The following is a 22,755-nucleotide window of genomic DNA, read 5'->3' on the forward strand; positions in this document are numbered from 1 at the left end:
AGTTAAGAGTGAGAGAAAGACCAATAATAAGCGTTTTCTTAGCACCTGGCACCTGTAATTCTGCAACAAACAACTTTCTTAGCATCAGCAATTCTATAGTTGCTTATTTTGCTAGTATGGCCAATTTCCAAACTTCTTTTTTTAGTTATTTATTTATTTGAGAGACAGAACACAGGAGCAGGGGCAGAGGGAGAGGCAGACTTCCTGCTGAGCAGGGAGCCTGACATGGAATTTGATTCCAGGACCCCAGTTAAGGTAGACATTTAACTAACTGAACCACCCAAGTGCCCAGTTTCCAAGCTTCTAAAGACAAAATTTTGCCATATTAGTTGTAAATGGTTATGCTTTCATATTAGTACCTGGAGAAGAAAAAAATTTGATCACTAACAAATAACTTTCATGAAGAATCTAGAAGACTTATCATAAACCAGAAATAAGACCATTCATAAATTTAGTTGTTTACATCATTTTCCTAGTTTCAAAATTTATTATTTAGTTAATTATATGCCAGTATAGGGCTGTGAGTTGGAGAAGGTGTGTTCTGTAGTGAAGGATGGACAATTTGGAGGTTGGTGCAGAGAATTTGGATAGTTCCTGTGTGGGGAGTAGGAAGACAAATTCACATCTGGATGTTAGTCACTGTGATTACTTGATGTGTGGTGCTTCTGTGATGATATATAAAATCTGAAATGACTTGACTGGACAGTAGAGGCAAAATGATTATGCCCCATAGGGCTGTTTTTATGTTCATTCAGTGTGAATAAGTTCCCAACATTGCTGTTCTTTGCAGGTGCCAATCATCGAAATCCCAGGTTTTGGAAATCTTTCTGCTGTAACCATTTGTGATGATTTGAAAGTTCAAAGCCAGAATGACCGAGAAAAACTTGCAGAAGCAAAGGAGAAGTTATATTTAAAAGGGTTTTATGATGGTGTAAGGATTTTTTAGTTTTGCTCTGTAATTTTTTCAATAATTTAGAAAAAAATATGAAAATCCAATATAGTTTCAGCTATATACTGATTTGAGAGAGATTAATATGAGACTGTGTTCTTCTGTTTCAAGATTTCTTTTTTAATCATTTTTTTGTCCAAGAGCATTTACAGAAATTATATTTTTATGCCCTCTAGGAATATCTAAGAAATGAGTTTCCTGAGAAGATTATTGAAAGTTAGTTCATATTATTTTGCAGTAAATTCCACAGGTTTATTGCATGTATAATTTCTTGTTCCTCCTTTTGCTCTTTTAATCGAGGAGTTCATATTTTAAATAAGCAATTTTATTCAGTTCATTAATTTACTCATTAATGCCTACTAAAAGCCAGGTGAGCACAAAAAACATGTTTAGAACCTCTCTTTTCTCCTTAACTGTGCATATGTTAATATGGCTTACTTTTCCATGGAAAGAAGACCAGGCTAGAGAAAGTAAAAATCCAACCAAGTTGCTTGTGACTTGAGGTTGAAATGAATATTTTTAAGGCCATGAATGAGAATTCGTTATTTTTACCTTTACTCTCATTTTTCTAGATAATCAACAAGTGGTTATATGTCTTTTTTGAAGTGACTTAAACATTTTGGGTGATAATAAAAGCCACCACTTAAATAGCACGTTAACTTTTTTAAATCTCAAAATAACCTTGTGGAATAGACACTATTCCATTTTACAGATAAGGAAATTGAGGCACTAAGGTATTAAGTAATTTACTCAAGATTAGCCAAGTAGGTAGCCAGTAGCAGAACTGGTACTCACATTGGGAAGTGTGGTTCTAAGATTTGTATCTGCCTGTTTGCTTGTTTGTTTATTTATTTGAGAGAGAGAGTGTGTGTGTGTGCATAGGTGTGGTGTGACTGTGTTAGAGGGAGGAGCAGAGGAAGGAGAGAGGGAATCTTAAGAAGGCTCCATGCCAGAGGCAGGGCTCAATCTTAGAACCCTGAGATCATGACCAGAGCTGAAATCAACAGTCAGACACTCAACTGACTTAGCCACCCAGATGCCCCTGGAGTTTGTGCTCTTAACAACTGTACCATAACGATCAATAAGTATAATTTCATAATGGTGAATTAAGCAGGTTATAAAGCATTTTGGCATGTTAAAGGATTGGGAGATCAAAAAAGATAGAAGCTATTCCAGAGAGAAACAGGAGCCACATAGCTGGAGATAAGAATGTCAGCTAGAAGGGGATTGTGTGGCTTAGATCTGTGACATCAACAAGCAAGCTAATACTTAGCCCTAGAATTAAATTTCCTCACTATGTAAAAGGCAGAGTTGAAAAACAGGCCTTCCGGTAAGGGCCAGGTTTATCATATGGCCAAGCAGAGGAAAATGCTCGCTGGCAACAGGCAGAGTCTAAATGGGGCTGAGCTGCATGGACTCAGTTCATTTTCCCAAAGCCTTCAGGAAAGGTGAGTGAGCATATTGAAATTCTCTCCACATGGAAATCTGAGAAGTGGGAAGGAAGTGAGAGTTCCTTCCTAATCATGTTCATGATAGCTATCCTCATTACACCAAAAGAAAAACAAGTGTGTTATGAAAATTAGTTGTCTAAGCTATGGCAAAATAAAAACTTAAGATTATAGACATGATAAATTTACACTAAAAATATCTCAGTTGTGGATGTATAAATAAATTTAGTTAGGAAAAAGTTTGGAGGGAACATCAAGTAAATTTTAATTGTTTTGTCTGTGTTTTTCCTCCCTGTTTCTCATCCTTTTAGATAATGTTGGTGGATGGATTTAAAGGACAGAAGGTCCAAGATGTAAAGAAGACTATTCAGAAAAAGATGATTGACACTGTAAGTGATAGGTTGTCCTCTGACGGCTGGTTTAGAAGAAAACCTCTTATTTAATAGACTTCACAGTGTTAATTAGTAGTGAGTTCTGTAATAGAACCTGGAGCTGTGTTAAAGATATATAATTTTGTGGCAGAAACTAGACTTATTTAGCAATTCATTTAACTTGAACATCCTACCTGTAATGTTGAAAGTAGTGCTGTAAAGTTGGCATATCAAAGCCAGAGAACTTTAATGATGTTTCCTGGCAGTGGCCATTTGAGATACTGGTAGTTACAGTTCTCTTTGTGTAGTGCTTTGCTTTTTCACTTTCATCCTTCCTTCTGTCTTGTGTCTTTCTTTCTAACCTCACTGCATTTGTGTATACTTCTCTACTTCCCATCTTCCTAGCAAAGGTATATAACTTTTCTGAGAGCAGTAGTCATTGTGTATATTTCTGAGATGTCACCTGTCTACAGTGAAGTGTACAATGAGAATTTTTCTTCCCCAGCTTTTGTTTACCCCTGGCGTTAGTAAAAATTTCTTTCCTTTAAAATGTAATTATTAATATTCCATCCCCAAACTCTACCCTAATTGTTTATTTCTTCTTCTCTTAATACTTTCACACATCAATATGCTATTGGTTCCATCTTGGAGAAAGTTCCCTCAGAACCTGCTGGCCTGTTTTAGTCTGGACTAGTTGCTTACTGTCCTGGTGCACAAATGCCACCTTGGATCTTCCTCCACTATTCCTAAGAATTTCCTTTGTTTCTCTTGAGTTGGAGCTCTTGCTTCCTTGATCCCATAGCTGCTGCTTTATTATTCACTCAACTTTTTCTTCCTATAAATTTTTGTTTGTTAACTGTGTGTTTTTATATCTGCTATTTGTGAGCATGTGGGAAAATTTTTTTTCTTGCTATGGAAAATCGCAGATTTATAAAAAGTGGAAAGTAATATGATGAATTCCTATGTATATATTATCCACCTTTGAAATTATCAACTCAGGGCCAGTTTTAAGAGCTTATTTTTGTTATCTGATTGATCCTTTTTTAGGATTCTATTCATTGTTTCATGGATGTGAAATCTTAATCTCTTATTTTTCTGAGGTTGCTGATATTTAAGAGTGAATACAAAGAGGTGATCAGAGTCTTTTTGCATGTGAGTAGGGCTTCGCTGTGGGAGATCTAAAAGGGCTGTTTGGAAAAAAAAAATTAGAAGGGCTATTTGGGCCTTGGGAAAGCCTTTATGTTAGCCTTGATGTTAGTTAGAGCTTCTTGGATTTGTTAGATTCCTCTCAAAAGATTCTTCTAGTTTCTGGCTTAAAAATTCTAAGCTAACTGAGCATTCTGGGAGTTGAAAAGATTGCTAAGGGAAATACTAATTCCCAGTGTGCTGACTTTCCAGTTAATTCATCTATTCTCAATGTGATACTCATACCCTCAACTTTGGTTTTGGTTGAGTAATTCTGTCATCCTTTCCAGAGAATAAACTTTCATTGTTCTGCTGGCATACGGAGGGGCAGTTGCGTGTCTGTGTAGTGTGGGATTAGGTATCTGGGGTTCTAACCTCTTCTTTAAAAACTTCAGTTAGTTCTTCTTTCTTCAGCCTCATGTTGCTTCCACTACCGGAACCATCTTGTACCACAAACTGTTGAGTTTTTTGGAGGTTCTGTAATGCAAATTTAATTACTTTTCACCTTTCTCTCCTGCTGGTTTATGATTCAGCTAGTTTTCTTCAGCTTGTTAATGCACTTGTTATTTATCCTGTTTTTTAGTTTCCAAAATTTGATTGATTGTATTTCTTCTTCTATTCTTTTGTATCCGTAAGTTCATGCCGTTGGAAAAAAGAAAAACTCTCTTTGTTGTCATTTCATTGGAATTTTGAGAGGCAGTAGAGTTAAATGTCTGTTTTTAATTTACCATTTTTAAACCAAAGTCCTGGCTATTTAACAGTGTGAAGAATTACATTAAAAACACAGAAAAAGAAATAATTTTATAAATAATAACGTTGGATTTATTTTTAAAAATAGCCTGATAAGTTTGGAACCATAATATGATAAGGGATAGTTATATTTGGTAGATGACTAAATTCATGGTTAGTTTTCTAGTGGGCATTTTTCATGACACTATAAATCTGTAGCAGTGACATTTTCTATGTTGAATTTTTGTGCTTTTTTTTTTTTTTTTTTAAGCAGTGGTTCCATGGTTTTAATTTCATCTTTTTTTTTTTTTTTTTTTTAAGATTTTATTTATTTATTCATGAGAGAGACAGGCAGACACAGGCAGAGGGAGAAGCAGGCTCCATGCACCGGGAGCCTGACGTGGGATTCGATCCCGGGTCTCCAGGATCGCGCCCTGGGCCAAAGGCAGGCACGAAACCGCTGTGCCACCCAGGGATCCCCTAAATATTTTTATTCTAACAAGGATAAAAGGCTTCCACAAGCAGTCTGACCTCAAACCATTGAATTAGAAACTATTGAACATCTTTCACATTCCACTGAAAAGGAATAATCTATATACTTAGGAAAGATGATCCATTGACAAAGATACTCACTTTTTCAAAAGTAAATGTTGTGTAGAAAGAAAGGCAGATAGATGTCTTCTATTGGAAAGATGGAAAACAATGAAAATGTGGAGTTAAAAAAAAATGTGGAGTTAAAGTTGTTTTTATTATCCCCGAGGAATAGAGACTGACTCAACATAATATCTGATATATATTTGTTTGCTTTTACGTAGGGAGATGCATTTACTTACATGGAACCAGAGAAACAAGTTATGTCCAGATCTTCAGATGAATGTGTTGTGGCGCTGTGCGACCAGTGGTTAGTCTCTATTACAACAAGAAATTTCCTTCAGTCGCTTTACTTATCCTTTGGACTTTTACTCACTATTATTTTTGTACATCAATCTGTCCACTCCCAAGGTACTTGGATTATGGAGAAGAAAATTGGAAAAAACAGACATCCCAGTGCTTGAAAGGCCTGGAAACGTAAGAAGGGAAAAAGGGATGAGGGGAGGGAGAGGAGATGAGAAACATGGGAGATAGTGAAGGCAAAGAAAGAAAGACTCTTTATCTTTTACTCTCTCTAGATTCTGTGAGGAGACCAGGAGGAATTTTGAAGCTACCTTAGGTTGGCTACAAGAGCATGCCTGCTCAAGAACTTACGGTTTAGGTAATACCTACTTCAAATTCTTCAGTTTGAATGACTTTGTCAATTACAGGGCAAATTAACACCTTTACCTTTTTTCCCCTCTTTTCTAGTATTTTTCTGAATTGGAAGTGAGAGGTTTCAGTTAGAGGGGGAGGGGAACTGGCATGTGGTGCTCTACTACCTACTAGGTGGTAGACGTATGCTTGAGTAATTAAACCCATAGCTTTTATGGATTTTTTTTTTAATAGAAAGTTTCTAGTACTTTAGCCATTTGATTTTTTTTATTACCGGTTTATCTTATTAATTATTCAAGCCAATTTGAGACTTTCTTAAATAAGTAGCTTTGTAAATACTATATATCTTGAAAATGTGGATTCTCTAGATGAACTGTCTCTTAAGTTTCTCATGCATTAAATTTCTTCATTTTATCTTGCAGGTACTCGTCTGCCGTGGGATGAGCAGTGGCTGATTGAATCGCTCTCTGATTCCACTATTTACATGGCATTTTACACAGTTGCACACCTCCTGCAGGGGGGTAACTTGCGTGGACAGACAGAGTCTCCACTTGGTATCAGGTTGGTAAATGGATAAGGCAAAAAAAGTGTAGTTGGTTAGCAAGAGATGTGCTCTTTTGATTTACACATTGAAAAAAATTTTTTTAATTGTTTAGTTTTCGTAAGAATTCATTTAGCAGAATTTTGTTAGGATGTTTTACTTTTTTGCTGCCGAACTGAGAAAAAGTAATAAATACCCCCTCTGTTATTGTTACCATCCCGTATTCTTATTGGAGTCTATTGTTATTTGTTACCGTAACTATGTTAAGAAAAAGATTCCCACTTCATGATTAGATGAAAATATTGACTCTTTCAAAGAAATTATCTCTATATTTTGTTGTTTGTTTTATTTTTAACACAGACCGCAACAGATGACCAGGGAGGTTTGGGATTATGTTTTCTTCAAGGAGGCTCCATTTCCTAAGACTCAGATCCCAAAGGAAAAATTAGATCAGTTAAAGCAGGAATTTGAGTTCTGGTATCCTGTGGATCTCCGAGTCTCTGGAAAGGATCTTGTTCCAAATCATCTCTCATATTACCTTTATAATCATGTGGCTATGTGGCCAGAACAAAGGTGAGTACCTAAAAAGATATAGACTAAATTTATGGCTTATGGCTTCAAATATTTGAAAAGTTATTGTGCAAGGTATAGTTAGGTTTCTCAGTTGCCTTCTTTTTCCTCTGTTAAATGTATATTGAAGCAGAAAGCACACCTTTTCCTATCTGTTATATCCAGAAATCCTCATACTTACCTTGGGCTTGCTGAAGCACATTTCAGGTACCTTGACAGCCTTTCAGTACTTTACTTGACCTATTTTGTGACTCATTTGACCTCTTAGGTGCAGAAATAAAGGTGATTTAAGACAGAGCCTAGAACATTAGAATTGGAAGGAAACATCCTTCTAGAGCTGAGAGCCCCAAGGTTACAGCATTACTTGGTACCTGTATTCCTTTTTTTTTTGAGAGAGTGAGCATAGGATGCAGGGACAGAGTGAGTAGTGAGAGAATGTTAAGCCAGCTCCAAACCCAGCACAGAGCCTGACACAGGGCTCCATCCCATGACTCTGAGATCATGGCCTGAGCCAAAACCAAGAGTCAGATGCTTAACTGATTGAGCCACCCAGGTGCCCCTGGTGGTGGTATTCTGCCTAGAGTCTAAATCTAAGAGGCATTTTTAATCCTGTGTGCTCAAAAATAAGCCTCCTATCATCTTCCCTCTTGATCCAGGTATGTCTCTGTGCCTTTTCTTCCAGCCTCTCAAATAGCTGATAAAACAGACCCCTCCATCTGTTCAAATTTTATTTCATATCACCAAAACAATCTCATGTGACTTCTTATACTTAGAATGAGATTGCATTTTCTTTCTCAAGAATGAAAGGAAAGTTTTGAAGTAGAGGAATAAAATGAATCTGATGTGGTTCTTGTTATCCATTTATTTTGTTGTTGTTGAAAATCTATTTGGGAGGAGTTGGATATCGCAGAAATACTTGTTGGTGATGTAGTTAAGTCTTCATCCCTTTGCATCAGGGTTTTTTTTTTTTTGCATCAAGGTTTTGACATGTATTAGGTTTTCATTTAGGTTTTACTTATAAGTAAGTAATAACATGAAATACTTGTAAGTAATAATTATCAGTAACATCACGCACAGTTTTAATCACTTATAGCGACTCATTTAATTTGCACTACAACTTTTCAAGGAAGGTCTCTGATATCCTCGTTTTATAGACAACGAAACTTACTGAGGCATAGAGAGCTCAGATAATTCACCCTGAGTTGCTCTCAATGACTGTCCTTACATAATCTCATTGCTAGAATGGTAAGTGGTCATGTACATAGTTCAGAAATTCAAACAGTTCATAAAAGAAAAATGTAAAAGGCAAACTTTTACCCTTGCCACCACATCACTCTACTTCCCGTAGGTAATCCCTCCTACTGCTTTCTTATGATTTCTTTTGGATAACATGTTTATGAATAAACGAGCATCAGATATCTTTATTTAAGTAATCTCTCTACCCAGCGTGGTTCTTAAACTCATGGACCCAAGACCAAGAGTTGTTTGCTCTTCAGATTGAGCCAGCCAGGTGCCCCATACTTATTTATTTTTTAATTTATCAAAGATGCCACATTGTAGACACTTTTCTTCCCCATGTAATATTTTAGTATATGTGCTGCTGAAGCGAGCACTTCCCCATGTAATAGTAAAGTTTTAAAAATTTTGTTTATATCCACACATCTAGCCCTGCCTGTGTTTTTAAAATAGCCATTACATAGTATTTTAGTGTATACCTGGGCCATAATTTATGTAACCAGTCCTTTGCTAATGGACAATTCTTGTTTTCATTTGTTTCCTGTTATGAACAGGACTCAATACATTTGTACATTTGTCTTAGTAAACTTTTACAAATCGTTAGCATTTACCTCAACTTTTTAAGCTTAAACTATAAACTTACATTTTGTTTTCTGTCTTAAATGTTTACCTATAAAGTGACAAATGGCCTGCTGCTGTGAGAGCAAATGGACATCTCCTCCTCAACTCTGAGAAGGTAAGAAAGTTTAAAATTCTGCAGAAAACTTTTCAAATGTAGGAAGTTGTATTTTTTAAATAGAGTATAAAAGTCAGTGTTAATCTTCCATCAGAAATGGTTAAGACTACCAGCATAAATTAGGGAGTGAATAAAGTACATAGTATTAACTGGGGGGAGGGACTGAGAAAATCTACTTATTTTTTAACATTTGTATTTAAAATGACAGAAGGTGACACTAATTGACTGGGGGAGAGAGAGGCAGACATGATAAAAAACATGAGAATCATAGCATCGTGATCCTAGAATATCTTTCTCATTAAGTTGAGAAAATAATTTGGTGGGATTTGTTCCAAACTGTGATCAGCCACTGAATTAAAGTGATAGAATTTTGGAATGTGTAGGATTCATAACTGTTATTTAATGCTTCTTCCCTGGCAGTATAATATATTTCTCTATATTACCCCTGCTTCCAGTATTGTTAAAATTACTAATATATATACATATACTTATATATAGTAGTATATTATATATATGATTTTTATAGCTATATAAGACTTTATCTCATTAATCACTATCTTCAATAGGAAGATAGGTTAACTGAGGGGAGGTGATATTACACAAACCTCATGACAAAGCCCTTGCTTTGCCCCTGTGATGCTTTTGTGCACATTTGAAAAGGGTACCCCTCCTCACTTAAATGGAAAATTAAGTTGCCATGTTATTTATTTCTTAGTAATAATATTTGTAGCAAGTTGATTTTGTTACAATCAGTGAATTTTGCCACAAATGATAGAATATTAATTGGAAAAGAGTATTCTTTGCTATAAATATCTGTCATAATGAAAATAGGTGTATATTTAAACAAATAGCAGCTGGTATGAATTGCAAAATGAAACATCACTTTTAACTGGTGCCCTAATATTGAAAGGAAATAAAAAAAAGTTCAGTGAAAATAATCTCTATATTATTATTATTATTTTTTAAAGATTTTATTTATTTATTCATTCATGAGAGACACAGAGAAAGAGAGGCAGAGACATAGGCAGAGGGAGAAGCAGGCCCCATGCAGCGAGTCCGATGTGGGACTTGATCCTGGGTCTCCAGGATCACGCCCTGGGCCAAAGGCAGGCGCTAAACCGCTGAGCCACCCAGGGATCCCCGTAATCTCTATATTAGACTGAAAAACAGCTCTTTGATTAGAAGCATAGGCTATATATAGATTCTGTTAGATCAGCAAGGACTTTTGATTATTGAACTCATTTTTTACTTTGTAAGGCAAAGTGGCACTATATATATATATATATATATATATATATATATGTAAAAAAATATATATTTATATACTACTGTATACTGCTATATATATAGTGTATATATGTGTATACATGTATATAAATTGTGTTATGACATTTTCTTTGGTTTCAGTGTTGTACTATACACTGTACTGATTTTATTAGAACTAGGTATTTTATTGCCATGTGGTAGAAAACTGGATTATCACCTCTCTTTGGTATCAGCAAAGTTATGATCAAGATGACAAATTCTTAAGTTGGAAAAATTGGTAGGCTGTGCACAGTGCCTCCTTAGATGTGGTGCCCCCAGGTAGAGCACAACTTGAACAACCAATTATTATGATGCCAGTGAAGTTCCCTAAAACCCTAACTCTGAGAACATATGGTCGTCCATTTGTTTTTGAATGATTCTAATTACTATAAAGCTCTTCTTTTTTTTTTTTTTTAGATTTCATTTATTTGACAGAGAGAGCACACACGTGCAAAATAGGCAGAGTGGCAGGCAGACAGAAAGAGGGAGAAGCAGGCTTCTCTGTTGAGCAGAGAGCCCAATGTGGGGCTCGATCCCAGGACCCTGGGATCATGACCTGAGCCAGAGTCGGATGCTTAAGCAACTGAGCGATGCAGGTGCTCCTATAAAGCTCTTCTTCATGACCAACTGAAATGTTCCAGTTATAATGGAATCATTATATATGTCTACAGATTCCTAGGGGGCAGTATAGCCTACTGGAAAGAATAGTGCCTGAGTATCAGACTAGAGACCCTGTCCTAGCTCTGTCATTGCCTAGAAGAGTGACCCAGACAAGTCACTATATTAACTGGATTTCAGTTTCTACCTCTGTCAAATTAGTGCAAGATATCTTTTCCTTTCCCTCTTTAATTTTTTTAAGGATATTTATTTATTTGAGAGAGCAAGCGAGAGAGAGTGTGTGTGAGCACACAAGCAGGGGAAGGGTAAAAGGAGAGGGAGAAGCAGACTCCCTGCTATAGGGAGCCTGACTTGAGACTTGATCCCAGGACCCTAGGATCATGTTTTTTTTTTTTGTTTGTTTGTTTGTTTTTTAAGATTTTTATTTACTTATTCATGAGAGAGAGAGAGAGAAAGGCAGAGGCACAGAGCACAGAGAGAAGCAGGCTCCTTGCAGGGAGCCCTATGTGGGACTCGATCCCAGGGCTCTAGGATCACACCCTGGGCTGAAGACAGGCGCTAAACCGCTGAGCCACCCAGGGATCCCCAGGATCATGTTCTTTTTTTTTGGCGGGGGAGGGGGGGGGATCATGTTTTGAGCCAAAGGCAAACACTTAACTGACTGAGCCACCCAGGTACCCCTTTCCCTCTTTAATTTTTTTTGTCTTTATCTGATTATGGCTAACCTACTTTGATTTGGTTTATTTTTTATATATGTTCATAATAATGCCTGATCATTGACTTTCCATTTCAGATGTCAAAGTCCACAGGCAACTTCCTCACTTTGACCCAAGCTATCGACAAATTTTCAGCTGATGGTGAGTATACTTTTTTCTTATTGCTGTTGTATAGGGTTTGATTCTCTTCAGATTATGGAAGGCAAGTTAAACTGATTGTTTTACTGATTTTTTCTTTCACTTTTACCAGTACTTTAAAATATTCACATTTTCTTTTGTGTAATACTTAAAACATAAGAATTGGGGATGTGATCTGCTTAGGAACAAATTGAAGCTAATATTAGAGTCTTTAAAAAGAAACTCACTGTAATTTCTACCTGGCTTATTTTTAATTTCTTACTACTTAAAGAGTTGGTTTGTAGAGATATGACTTTGAAGTTTTTCCAAAATATTTCCTTCATATTTGATATAAACATAAGTGACTTGAACCTGGGAGCATTCATTTTTTAGAGAACTGTTTTCTCCTTGGCCTCAGTACTGTTCCATTTCATCATTCTTTTGTCAAGGGAAGAAATGCGCTGTCTAACCCGCAGGAACCATTCATTTCTTTGGCCATCATGGCATGTCTTTCTACTGATCATGGCTAGTACAGTTTGAGGCGATGCTGAAGGGATTGGGAAAGAGCTAACCTAATTGGGATGCCTGGGTGGCACAGTGGTTGAACGTCTGCCTTTGGTTCAGGTCATGATCCTGGGGTCCTGGGATTGAGTCCTTCATCAGGCTCCCTGTAGGGAGCCTGCTTCTCCCTCTGCCTGTGTCTCTGCCTCTCTCTCCTCTCCATGTGTCTCTTGTGAGTAAATAAATAAAATCTTTAAAAAACAAAAACAAAAACAACTAACCTAACTGGTTTTGAGAAACAATGTTTTGACCAGATGCTATAAGCCAAAAGGACTGCACACAAATGCTGTAATTAGTAAGACTATTTCTTACATGAGGTCTAGGTTAGCAGTTCTAAAACTAATTTTATGTGTGTACTGGGATTGAACAAATAAATTTATTATAGACGAGAACTCACTGTTAAAAAAAAAAGATACAGATAAAGGGGGAATGCTAAAATGTACCCTGTGGTATTGGATTGCAATTGGCAATTTCCAGTGTTTAATTTTATGTACAGACAAATTGATATAAAAGTAAATGTCAGTGTATGTGGTAGGTTAGTATATGTGCATATATTTCCCTAGCTGTGTCTGCTGAGAGGGCATATGAGCAGTGACACACTGGTAGCAGGGACACAGCTGGCATTTAGATCTTGGTTTCTAAATACCATTCTCCAATACATGGAACTAGAGTTCTTGAGAGAAGTGATTGATTTGCAGTCTGGAGTAGAGAAAATACAAGATGAGCATGGAACATCTTATGGTGCCAGTAAAGAAGGCAATGTTTTAGTAAGGATGGGGATATTTGAAAGGGCACAGATTCAAGACAGAAGATCGCAGCAGAGTGGGAGGACCCTAGGCTTGCCTCGTCTCATCCATATAAGTAGGTAACTATCAAATCATCCTAAATACCCTAGAAATCTGTCTGACCATTGGCAGAACAAACTCTGCAACTAGAGATAGAGTAGAGGCTATAATGAAGAAGGTAGCAGATGCAGAGATGTATTTTGGGAAACAGGTCATGGCCGCTGATGGCCAGTAGCCACCATTGTGGAGAAGGGCAAGAGATAAACTAATACACAGGGGAGTACACGAGGAAAACCAATCCCCTTAGCAATTGGCTTGGAAAGTGAGAAAGCCTGAATTTCATGAGTTCTTGAGACCAGTGGAGCTTAAAGCCTGGAATTTTAAAGATCACTGTGCTTGGCTCTGGAAGAGCTCAGAGGACATTGGTGCTGCTCTTGGAGAGAAGACTGGCTGGCAAACATGGTGTTGACGTACAGGATGGAAACAGTGATCTGAAGAGTCCCTGGGGCACACAGTGGGCAGGTTAGTTGCTCATCTCATAGTATGTCATAGAGAGGCAGCATTCAGAGAGACCCCTCCTGGAACAAAGGAATTGGCAGGCGCCATTTCCCTCCCCACCCCTTAGCATATACATAATGCCACCTGTGGGAAGTAGCACAGTGCTGACACTTGCCACCTAACTTGCTTTTACCAAGCTCCACCCCTCCATGCTCTGGCAAAACCATCCCTTCCAGTCATGCTTGTCTCAGTTTCAGTGTGGGAGAGTCACCTTCCCCAGAAGACCAGCTCAAACCCCTGCCCACAGTGTGTCTCTCAACCTAAGAGTTTTACGTGCCTTGTTTCTTTCAGTGACAGATCTCATTTCACAAACAGACCAGAGCACACCTAATTAAAAGTATCACATTTAGGCCAGGGTCCAGACACTGCCCACAAGTAAAGAGAGTTTCTGCAGACGACTGGGCTGAAGGGTAAAGTGACCAGGACACAACAGCACATGCAGCACTCATTGGAGACACTCCTGGCTGGGAGCACCGGGCCCTGAGGAACAGGGGATACTACACTTCTGGGCGCTACAGTACTTCTTCAGAAGGCCATCACCCTTAAGAATAGGAGATATAGCTGACTTTTCATACACACAGAAATAGGCAGAGAGACTTAGACAAAATGAGAAGGCAGAAATTTGTCCCAAATAAAAGAACAGGACAAAGCCATAGCTGGAGATACAAGTGAAATAGATGTAAGTAACATGCCTAATAGAGAATTTAAAGCCGAGATCATAAGGATACTCACTGAACTTGAGAAAAGAGTGGAGGACATCTGAGACCTTTAACACAGAGATACGGAATAAAACATAAGAGAGAAAAAGGGCTCAATAAACAAAATGAGAAACATGCTTGATGGAATGAACAGCAGGAATAAAGAAGAAGCAGAGGAATAAATTAATGACCTAAAAGAGTAATGGAAAGTAATCAAACTGAACAAAAGAGAGAAAAAAGAATAATGCACAATGAGAATAGACTTAGGGAAACTCAGGGACTCCATCAAACATAATAACATTCGTATTTTTTTTTTTAACATTCGTATTTTTAAATAATCTCAACGCCCCACATGGGACTTGAACTCACAACCCCGAGATCAAAAGTTGTATGCTCCACCAATAGAGCCAGCCACACATTCCTACAAAGACTCATTTTATTTATTTATTTATTCATTTATATTTATTTATTTATTTATTTTTTTTCAAAAGACTCATTTTATTTTAAGATTTTTATTTATTTATTCATGAAAGACACAGGCAAAGGGAGAAGCAGGATCCCCGCAGGGAGCCCAGTGCAGCCCAAGGTCAGGCCCTGAGCTGAAGGCAGATGCTCAACCACTGAGCCACCCACACATCCCAAGAGACTCATTTTAGACCTAAAGACACCTGCAGATTGAAAGTGAGAGGATGGAGGAACATGTATCATGCAAATGGATGTCAAAAGAAAGCCAAAGGGGATCCCTGGGTGGCACAGCGGTTTAGTGCCTGCCTTTGGCCCAGGGCGCGATCCTGGAGACTCGGGATCGAGTCCCGCGTTGGGCTCCCGGTGCATGGAGCCTGCTTCTCCCTCTGCCTGTGTCTCTGCCTCTCTCTCTCTCTGTGTGACTATCATAAATAAATAAAAATTAAAAAAAAAAGCCAAAGTAGCAATTCTTATATCGGACAAAATAGATTTTAAAAATAAAGACTGCAACAAGATTTAAAGAAAGATAGTATATAATAGTAAAGGAGACAGTTCAACAAGAAAATATAAGAATTTTAAATATTTATGCACCCAAATATATAAAACAGCTAATAACAAACATAAAGGAACTAATTGATAATGCTGTAATAGTAAAAGACTTTCAAATCCTCTGACATCAATGGACAGACCATCTAAACAGCAGATTATCAAGGCAACAATGGCTCTGAATGACACACTGGAATGGATGGATTTAACGGATACATACACAACATTCCATCCTAAAGCAGCATGATACACATTCTTTTCAAGTGCACATGGATCACACATTAGGCCACAAAACAAGCCTCAACGAATTTAAAAAGATCAAAATCATACCATGTATCTTTTCTGACAACAATGCTATCTATGAAACTAGAAGTCAACTACAAGAAAAAATCTGGAAAGACCACAGATATATGGAGGTTAAATAACATGCTACTAAACAACAAATGTGTCAACTAGGAAATAAAAGAAGAAATAAAAAAATACATGGAAAACAGAATGGTTTAAAAATCTTTGGGACATAGCCAAAGCAGTTCTAAGAGGGAAGATTATAGCAATATAGGCCTACTTCAAGAAGAAATAAAAGTCTCACATAAACAACCTTATACCTATAGGAGCTAGAAAAAGAATAACAAACAAAACCTAAAACCAGCAGAAGAAAGGAAATAATAAAGATTAGAGCAGAAAAAAGTGATATAGAACCTAAATAACCGGGATCCCTGGGTGGCGCAGCGGTTTGGCGCCTGCCTTTGGCCCAGGGCGCGATCCTGGAGACCCAGGATCGAATCCCACGTCGGGCTCCCGGTGCATGGAGCCTGCTTCTCCCTCTGCCTGTGTCTCTGCCTCTCTCTCTCTCTGTGTGACTATCATAAATAAATAAATAAAAATTAAAAAAAAAAAAAGAACCTAAATAACCAGTAGAACAGATCAGTGAAACCCAGGAGCTAGTTCTTTGAAAAAAATTAATAAAATTGATAAACCTCTAGTCAGATTCATCAAGAAAATCCCAAGGTCCTGAGATTGAGCTCTGTGTTGGGCTCCCTACTCAGCGGGGAGCCTTCTTCTCCCTCTCAGTCCTTTTCCCCTGCTGTCCTGGCTCTGTCTCACTCTCTCTTTCTCAAATAAATAAATAAAATCTTAAAAAAAAAAGTGAGAAAGGACCTAAATTAATAAAATTATAAATGAGGAGAAATAACAACAAACACCACAAACAATTAGATTTTGAAAAACTATATGCCAACAAATTGGACAGCTTAAAAGACATGGATCAATTCCTAAAAATATTTAACTTCCCAAAGGTAAAACAGGAAGAAATAGAAAATTTGAATAGACTGATTACCAGCAAAGAAATTGAATCAGTAATCAAAAAATTCCCAAGAAGCATAAGTCTGGGACTGGATATCTTCATGTGAATTCTACCAAATATGGATTGACTTTTATTTTATTCTACACACACACACACATACACACACACCCATTGTGGGGCTTGAACTCAGAACCCTGAGCCAGCCAGGTGCCCCTCCATGAAACATTTAAAGAAGAGTTAATACCAATTCTTCTTATACTATTCTGAAAAATAGAAAGGCAGGAAAACTTCCAAATTTATTCTATGAGGCCAAAATTAGCCTGATAGCAAAACCAGGTAAAGACACTACAAAAAAAGAGAACGACAGGCCAGTATCTCTGATGAATGTAGATGCAAAAATCCTCACCAAAATACTAGCAAACCAACCCCAACAATACATTAAAATAAATCATTCACCACGATCAAGTGGGATTTATTCCTGATGGGTCAGTATTCTCAAGTCAATCAACATGATACATCATATCAATAAGAGGTAAGAGCCATATGATCATCTCAATAGATGGAGAACAAGCATTTGACAAAGTACAACATCCACTCATGATAAAAACCCTCAACAAAGTAGGGTTAGAGGGAACATACCTCAACATAATAAAGACCTTAAATGAAAACCCCAAGGTAACATTCTTAATGGTGAAAAGCTGAGAGCCTTTCCCCTAACATCAGAAACAAGGCAAGGATGTTCACTCTCACCATTTTTATTCAGCTTAATACTGGAAGTCCTAGCCACAGCAATAAGACACCAAAAAGAAAAACTTGCAGATGACATGATATTGTATATAGACAACCTGAGAGACTCCTCCAAAAAACTGCTAGAATTGATACACGAATTTGGTGAAGTCTCAGGATACAAAGTGAATCTACAGAAATGTGTTATGTTTATATATACTAACGATGGACCAGCAGAAAGAAATTAAGAAAGCAATCCCATTTACAATTGCACTGAAAATAATAAGATACCTAGTAATAAACCTAACCAAAGAGGTAGAAGACCTGTACTCTGAATGCTTTAAAATGCTGATGAAGGAAATTGAAGCTCTCACAAAGAAATGGAAAGATATTCCATGCTCATGGATTAGAGGAACAAATGTTAAAATACCTCTGCTACCCAAAGAAATCTACACATTTAATGCAATCCCTAGCAAAAATACCAACAGCAGTTTTCACAGAGCTAGAACAAACAATCCCAAAATTTGTATGGAACCACAAAAGAACCTTAAGAGCCAAAGTGACCTTGAAAAAAGCAAAGCTGGAGACATCACAGTTCTGGACTTCAAGTTATATTACAAAGCTCTAGTAATTAAAAGAGTATGGCACTGGCACAAAAATAGGTATATAGATCAATGAAAAAGAACAGAAAATCCAGAAATGAACTCAACATTATATGGTCATTTAATCTTTGACAAGGCAGGAAAGAATGTCTAATGGGAAAAAGATAGTCTCTTCAACAAACAATGTTGGAAAAACTGGCCAGCAACATGCAAAAGAATGAAACTGGACCACTTTGTTAAAACATACACAATAAGTTCAAAATACATTAAAGACCTAAGTGTGAGATCTTGAACCATAAAAATCTTATGAAAGAGTATAGGCAGTAATTATTCTGACATTGGCCATAGCAAGTATTTTTCTAGATAGATCCCCTAATGCAAGGGAAATGAGCAAAAATAAAATATTGGAACTACATCAAAATAAAAATTGTCTGCACAGAGAAGGATCAGTTGGCAAAACTAAAAGGCAACCTACAGAATGGGAGAGCATATTTGCAAATGACATACCTAATAAAGGGTTAGTATTCAAAATATACAAAGAACTTATACAACACCAAGAAACAAATAATCTAATTAGAAAATGGGCAGAAGACACAGACATTTTTCCAAAGAAGACATCCAGATGGCCAACAGACACTTGAAAAGATACCATCACTCATCACCAGGGAAATGCAACTCAGAATCACAATGAGATATCACTGCACATGCATCAGAATGGCTAAAATCAACAATACAACAACACGTGTTGGTGAGGATGTGAAAAAAAGGAACCCTTGTGCATTGTTGGTGGGAATGCAAACTGGCATAGCAGCCACTGTAAAAAACAGTATGGAGGTTCCTCAAAAAGTTAAAAATCAAACTACCATATGATCACATTACTGGGTATCTACCCCACAAAATATAAAAACACTAAACTTGAAGGGGTATGCGCACCTCTCTATTTATAGCAGCATTACTTAAAATAGCTAAGATATGGAAGCAGTCCCAAGTGTCCATAAATTGATGAATGGATAAAGAACGTGCACACACACACACACACACACACACACATTACACACACACAGGGATATTATTCAGCCATGAAAAGAATGAAATCTTGCCATTTGGAACCACATGGATGGAGCTAGAGAGTATAATACTAATAGAAATAAGTCAGAGAAAGACAAATACCATAGGATTTCACTCATGTGTAATTTAAGAAACAAAACAGATGAATCAGGAAAAAGACAGGGAAACAAGCCATAAGAGACTCTTACGATAGAGAACAAACTGATGATTACCAGAGGGAGGAGGTGGGGGATGGCCAAAATAGATGATGCAGATTAAGGAGTCTGCTTGTTGTGATGAGTTCAAGTGATTAAATTAAAATTCATGTGTGTATATATATATATATATATATAAAAAAAAGGGTACAGGAACCAAGTGGAAGGAGCGCCCAATTATGCAAGCTAGGACAATTTAAGAAATAAATGATAGTGTTGGATTATAACCCAGTGAATAAGTTGAATATTTGTGAGTCCATACTGATAAAGTAATAGTCAAATAAAAGAATAAGTGGGTGAGTAGGGACAGCTTTTTCCTTTCAGAAGAATTCATATTAATAAATGTATGAAGGTTGAATGAAATATATAATCACCATTAGGCAAAAATCACAGTAATAATTGTTACAGACAAGATCTACCAATGATTGCCAAAATCAGTGAGTGTACATTTCAGAAGAAACAAGATGTTTGTATATTCTCAGAGTATCTCTACCAAGATACTTTGTTAATCACAAATGGAAAAACAGTTTACAGTCGAGAAAACTTGACACACTACCTAAGTGATAAAAGCTTGCAACACCAGTAATAAGTCATCAAAATCCTGTGCCTCCCTGATAGTGATGCACTGAGAAGACCCAAAGCATCACCTTTGTGATTTTCTTGCCAGAGGTTCATAAACTCAGTCTAATCATGAGAAAACATCAGACAAACCAAGTTTGGGGAAATTCTATTAAATAACTGTCTCTAGTACTCATCAAAAATGTCAAGGTCATGAAAGACAAAGACTGAGGAGCTGTCACAGATATGAGAGGAGACCAGCGAGATAAAATGATTGAATGCAATGTAGTTTTTTGGATTGGATCCTGCAACAGAAATAGGATTTGGAAGAAAAACTGGTGAAATTTGAATAAGGTCTACAGTTTAATTAATAGTATTATACCTAATGTTAACTTCCTGGTTTTGAAACTATGGTTATGAAGGTTAACATTAGAGAAGCCTGTTAAATGGTTTATGTCTATTCTCTTGCTGTCTTTGCACCTTTTCTTTAAGTGTAAAATTATTTCAGATAAAAAGTGTTTCGAGCTTCTTATGTATTATAAAGTATGTTTAATGATCCATAACAATGTTACATGTTCTCATCTCACCCATTTTAGGCACAGATGGTAGAAAAATAATACACACTCTTCTGAACTTTTCCTTTTTCACTTAACACTTCATATTTGACATTGCTCAATATTGATAAATAAAAGAGTTTTCCTTACTGTTGTAGAAATATAGTGTTCCATTGCAAGGATGTCCTATAATTTAATTAGGCTCTTAATAATCTTTTTTTAAGATTTTATTTATTTGAGAGGGAGAGAGAGATAGAATACAAGCAGGGGGAAAGGCAGGGGGAGAAGCAGATTCCCCACTGAGCATGGAGCCCAACATGGGGCTCAATCCCAGGACACCAGGATCATGACCAGAGCTGAAGGCAGATCTAACTGACTGAGCCACCCAGGTGCCCTAGAATGGAAGATTTTGGTTGAAAAGTAAAATTTTGTTAGAAAATATAGAAGCATCTGCTTTTAGAAAGAAGAAATTAAATACATTTTTGTACATGTAAGGCACTGATGTGTGCTCTCATGCATTAAAATACAATTATGCTGCCACTAAGTGAGGCCGAAATGTTGATAGGATCTGTATTTCTAAATTATCATTTTCTTCCTGTCTTTCATTCAAGACCAATGTGCCTGGAAAGAAACACACTGATGCTAAGCATATGCAAAGCGATATAGGTGATTCAAATATTTGAACACTTTTGGTGGTAGTTTGATGGTCCATGGCAATCCTTTAAAGCCTCCGCTATTTCTTAATTTCTGTGTAGCTTTTGCAGTAATACCCAACTGGACACATCATTGATAGTTACTAACTACATTTTAAAATCATCACTCGATCTTCTTCTTCATCCCCCTCCTCTTCATCCAGGAATGCGTTTGGCTCTGGCTGATGCTGGCGACACTGTTGAAGATGCAAACTTTGTGGAAGCCATGGCAGATGCAGGTATTCTCCGTCTGTACACCTGGGTGGAGTGGGTGAAAGAAATGGTTGCCAACTGGGACAGCCTAAGAAGTGGGCCTGCCAGCACCTTCAATGATAGAGTTTTTGCCAGGTAATCTGTGGACTCCAGCCCTCACTACTTTACAGTTGCTCAGTCCTTGTGCATTTTTAAGTTTTTTTCTTTTCTTCCTAAAATAAATTAGATGTCAATAATAGCTACTGTCCGTTGCAGGCTTACTTGTTCTGGGTACTCTGCTAAGCACTTTGCACCCATTATTTGATTTTAGCTTCACAGCTTATATGATAAAGATATTAATGCTCCATTTTATAGTTAAAGAAAGTGAAGCTTAGAAAAATTAAATATTAAATGCCCCAAAGCTAGTAATTTGTTTTGGGGTTCATGAATTTGCTTCTTTCTCCAAAGCCGTTCTCATGACTATTTTACCATGCTGGCTTGTGTTAGAATAGGACAGAATGGCTAAATGAAAAGTAGATTAGAAGAAAAAGAGAAATATCAATTTTTTCCTTTTAAAAAACATTTATCATCATCTTTGTATCAGGAGCCATCTTAAGAACTGGTGTTACAAAGATGGATAGGACTTGATCCTTCACTATAGTTTAGCAGGAGAAGAAAACACTCATTATTGAACTCATTACAAGTATAGTTATAGGGATAGAGGGAGATGGCATGTGTGTTCTGGGTTTCTTGAAAAATAAACGATTCTTACAGGGAGATAAGGAAGCCATGGAAAGAGTGATATTTATTTGAGGTATAGTATTTGGAGGGCAGAGTAGCACATCAAACACGCTGGGGCCAAATTATGAAGGGCCTTTGGTGGCATGAACAAATTTTTTTAATATCCAACATCATTTGTTTAAAATGCAGCAAGTAAATCTGACCACCTTTGTCAAGCTGTTTCCATGTCTTAGACTTCCTAATAAAGTTTCATCTAGAAATTTTTAGACAAGGACATCATCAACTGTGTTGTGGTTAACTGGTTTTGTGGTTGAGTGGTCTTCAGTGTTTCAGGCATTGTCTGATTTTACTGTTTACTAGTATATACGGCAGTTTTATATATCTTTTATATATCTTCATGTACTTGCATGTGAACTCAGTAATCTTTTTTTCCTCCTATTCTATAGTGAGATGAATGCAGGAATTATAAAAACAGATCAAAATTATGAAAAGATGATGTTTAAAGAAGCCCTGAAAACAGGGTTTTTTGAGTTTCAGGTAGGCTATTCTTTTAGTAGCTATAAAATTTGTTAGTGTGAATATGATGTATTTTGCTCTTTTTCCCCTTCCTGCTATGACAAAATAACTCCTCTAAGATGGGGACTCCTCTAAAATGTTGCCAAGCAATTTTTAAATTCTTTAGTAAATTGTAGTTTTAAATAACTTTCTTTGATACTCTTTCTTTTGTGTTTGATATAAGTATTTCT

General features: G+C 36.9%; 1 protein-coding gene across 1 annotated transcript in view; it reads left to right on the forward strand.

The window, feature by feature from the left end:
* LARS1 (leucyl-tRNA synthetase 1) overlaps positions 1-22,755 on the forward strand; it is an 80,180-nt gene that overhangs the window by 30,057 nt on the left and 27,368 nt on the right. Inside the window, exons 14-24 of the mRNA XM_055331431.1 lie at positions 791-931; positions 2,709-2,786; positions 5,498-5,583; positions 5,685-5,750; positions 5,852-5,934; positions 6,350-6,488; positions 6,829-7,041; positions 8,953-9,010; positions 11,727-11,790; positions 21,241-21,424; positions 22,456-22,546. Of these exons, the coding sequence (XP_055187406.1) occupies positions 791-931; positions 2,709-2,786; positions 5,498-5,583; positions 5,685-5,750; positions 5,852-5,934; positions 6,350-6,488; positions 6,829-7,041; positions 8,953-9,010; positions 11,727-11,790; positions 21,241-21,424; positions 22,456-22,546 (1,203 nt within the window). The remainder of the gene's footprint in view (positions 1-790; positions 932-2,708; positions 2,787-5,497; positions 5,584-5,684; positions 5,751-5,851; positions 5,935-6,349; positions 6,489-6,828; positions 7,042-8,952; positions 9,011-11,726; positions 11,791-21,240; positions 21,425-22,455; positions 22,547-22,755) is intronic.

Source organism: Nyctereutes procyonoides, unplaced genomic scaffold, assembly GCF_905146905.1.
Source record: "Nyctereutes procyonoides isolate TBG_1078 unplaced genomic scaffold, NYPRO_anot_genome, whole genome shotgun sequence".
In the NCBI taxonomy this organism is placed as follows: domain Eukaryota; kingdom Metazoa; phylum Chordata; class Mammalia; order Carnivora; family Canidae; genus Nyctereutes; species Nyctereutes procyonoides.